Source organism: Micromesistius poutassou (assembly GCF_964030765.1).
Source record: "Micromesistius poutassou genome assembly, contig: SCAFFOLD_6063, whole genome shotgun sequence".
Taxonomy (NCBI): Eukaryota; Metazoa; Chordata; class Actinopteri; order Gadiformes; family Gadidae; genus Micromesistius; species Micromesistius poutassou.
The window spans coordinates 1-2,738 of NW_028177299.1; the positions used below are offsets into that span (position 1 = coordinate 1).

Here is a 2,738-nt window from a genome sequence, read left to right on the forward strand (position 1 = left end):
GTAGCATTAAATCACTGTGGGGATCGCACATAAACGCGCGCCTTATTGTGTTAAATAGGCCTTATGTTACATATTTAACGATTCGCTGTGTAATGAGTCACTGTGAGTATACGATTTGATGGCAATCTGTGATGTAGCTGCCATTGCTATTTTCTGGCACAATGCTGTGTATCATTTGACTATCATTCAAAATGCTGTTTATTTTTTTTCTTCCAGCGCTAAAATCGCAACAGGGGCTGTCGTCTGCGTCGAAAGTGAAATACGAGGAGATGTGTCGATCGGTGAGCATCTGCTTTTGATCAGTTATACCAATTGCTCTGCTCAAAATGTAACGGTAACCATGCCCAATGCATGTATAGGCGCTAGGACGGTGGTCCATCCCAAAGCGAGGATCATAGCAGAGGCAGGACCAATCATCATTGGGGAAGGTAACTTAATTGAGGAGCAGGCCCTCATCATTAACAGGTAAGATATCTACTACAAATCCAGGGCATGCTAAAATACATAACCAAAGATTGAACCTATATGCTGCTGTCTACATTGTTGGTAAGAGTCATGTTTGTATTTTATTTCACTTAGTTATCCTGAAAACATCATGCCAGACACGGAGGAGGTGGAGCCTGTGACCATGACAATAGGAACCAACAATGTGTTTGAGGTCGGCTGTGGTATCCTTTTTAGACAACAAACATGTTTGCGTTCAACCTTGGGACGGGTTCACCACCATCTCACCTCAACACACTGTACTATAGAGTGATGGTGTCCCCGGTTGACTACGCTTGAATCTTTAACTTCTCATCCCAAGTATCTCGAGCACTGAACATAGGGGACAACAACGTCATCGAGTCGAAAGGTGAGTCACTTTACAGCAGTTTCAAAACATACTTTACGTGAGGTTGGGCATTTATGTCATGAATGAGCAGGTAGGGGGTCAAAGATACTGAACGTGGGGGACGCCTACAGGTAGACTGCAGACATTATTATTATTAATAATAATAATAATAATAATAATACCTTTTATTTCAGGGTGCCTTTCAAAAACTCTCAAGGTCGCCTTACAGTGAAGACAAGCAAATACAAAAAACAAATACAAAAAACAGGCAAATATAGTAAACAAACCCTTTTTTTTTTATTAACAATGCAACACAGTCATTAAATTGGCTTGAGTTTTGGTGGAGGTTCTAAAGGTGGGGAGAGACTCTATAGTACAGAACCCATGAGTGTTTGATCCTTTGGCTCAGCGGTCACACACCCCTCAGCCTTCAGACTAGAGACTATTGACCGGTACTCCGTGAAGCCATTTCCCTGTTGTGTGCCCGTTCGTAAATATTTAAATTCAGTTATTCCGATCTATTCATTCCCGTTCCTCAGCCGACCTTGGGCGGAACGTCAGCCTGACGAGCGGCAGCATCATCGGGGCCGGTTGCCATGTCAACACCAGTGAGGTCATCCCGGAGAACACGGTGGTGTACGGTGCCGGCGGCAAGCGGCGCGTGCAGAGCGAGAAGCCGCAGGTTCGAATCCCGCCGACCGCTCTCTCATTGGTGCCTGCCACGCTTCTGTTGTCGTTATTTCAGTTTATTCAATCTTTTTTTGTTATATAATATAATAATATTCTTTCTTGCTTTTATTTTGAAGCCTCAGACTCTTCAACTTGATTTCATCATGAAGATCCTGCCCAGTATTTTTTTTTTTTAAATGTAATATAATAATATTCTTTCTTTTTCTTTGTCTTACTTTTATTTTGAAGCCTCAGACTCTTCAACTGGATTTCCTCATGAAGATCCTGCCAAACTACCACCACCTGAAGAAGGCAGTCAAGGCCGGGACCACACCGGTCAGAAACTAACCCAGGACCGGAGACAGGCTGCAGTGATGCGTTCAGGCTTTATCTTCACACAAACTGCTCCCTGATCCATGCTAACTGTGTCTTTGTAGCATTCCTGTGTGTACCGCTGTTTGGGTACATAACCTTGCACTAGGTAATGTTTCACTGCTGCCATTACTCCTATTCCAAATTCGATTTCCTCACTTTTTTCTCGACAGACCACATTGATTTTCAGGAGGCGGATAGGACTTATTCTTCAGACCTTTAGTTGTTTAGCCGTAGCGTAATAGGCTATGTTTGAACGAAATTGATGGCTGCAGTGGAAATGTTACTATGGCTTCCTTTTCCTCTGCCATGTAAGAAAGGGCAAGCTGTTGTTTTAAGATTAGGGTTACTACTGATTTGCTTTATTGCTATCTAATGTTTGAAGGAAATACTAAGAGTTATGCCACATTTGCCAACAATGTAATAATTTTATTTATGTACGTGTTCACTTTATTGATTCGGTAGTTGACCGACATCTGACTCTCAAATAGAGGATGATCATGATAAACATGTTGTTACACCTCACCTTACACCCACCTGGAGGCGCTATCGAGCAACTCTTACCATCATGGTTTTGATACGTTTGTTTTTAGTCGGGTGATAACAGATTTCAATAAAACACAGACGGCAGAATTCCCCCCCCCCCCCCCCCCCACCCCCCCCTCTATTATTGTCGTAGTAACTCAATATGATTAACATCCGTTTTGATACAGCAATCAAATATTCACTGATTCCAAGAGAACTAAACAGTTATTTTATATTCGAAGCACTTCTTTGTCACTTCGTGTGTATTAAAACCAACCAATAAAAGCCACGTAGCAGCACCGATCGGGTTATGAAAGGCTGGCGTCATCTCGATCCGCAG

General features: G+C 42.6%; 1 protein-coding gene across 1 annotated transcript; it reads left to right on the forward strand.

Annotated features, from left to right (window-relative positions):
* Window positions 1-216: 216 nt before the first annotated feature.
* Window positions 217-2,463, forward strand: LOC311376286 (dynactin subunit 6-like; the record flags this gene model as incomplete). Its single annotated transcript, XM_084491130.1, has 6 exons — window positions 217-281; window positions 360-465; window positions 580-668; window positions 806-853; window positions 1,372-1,514; window positions 1,751-2,463. Coding segments are annotated over 6 exons (550 nt in total), but the record flags the coding sequence as incomplete, so codon positions are not given.
* Between the last annotated feature and the right edge of the window lie 275 nt (window positions 2,464-2,738).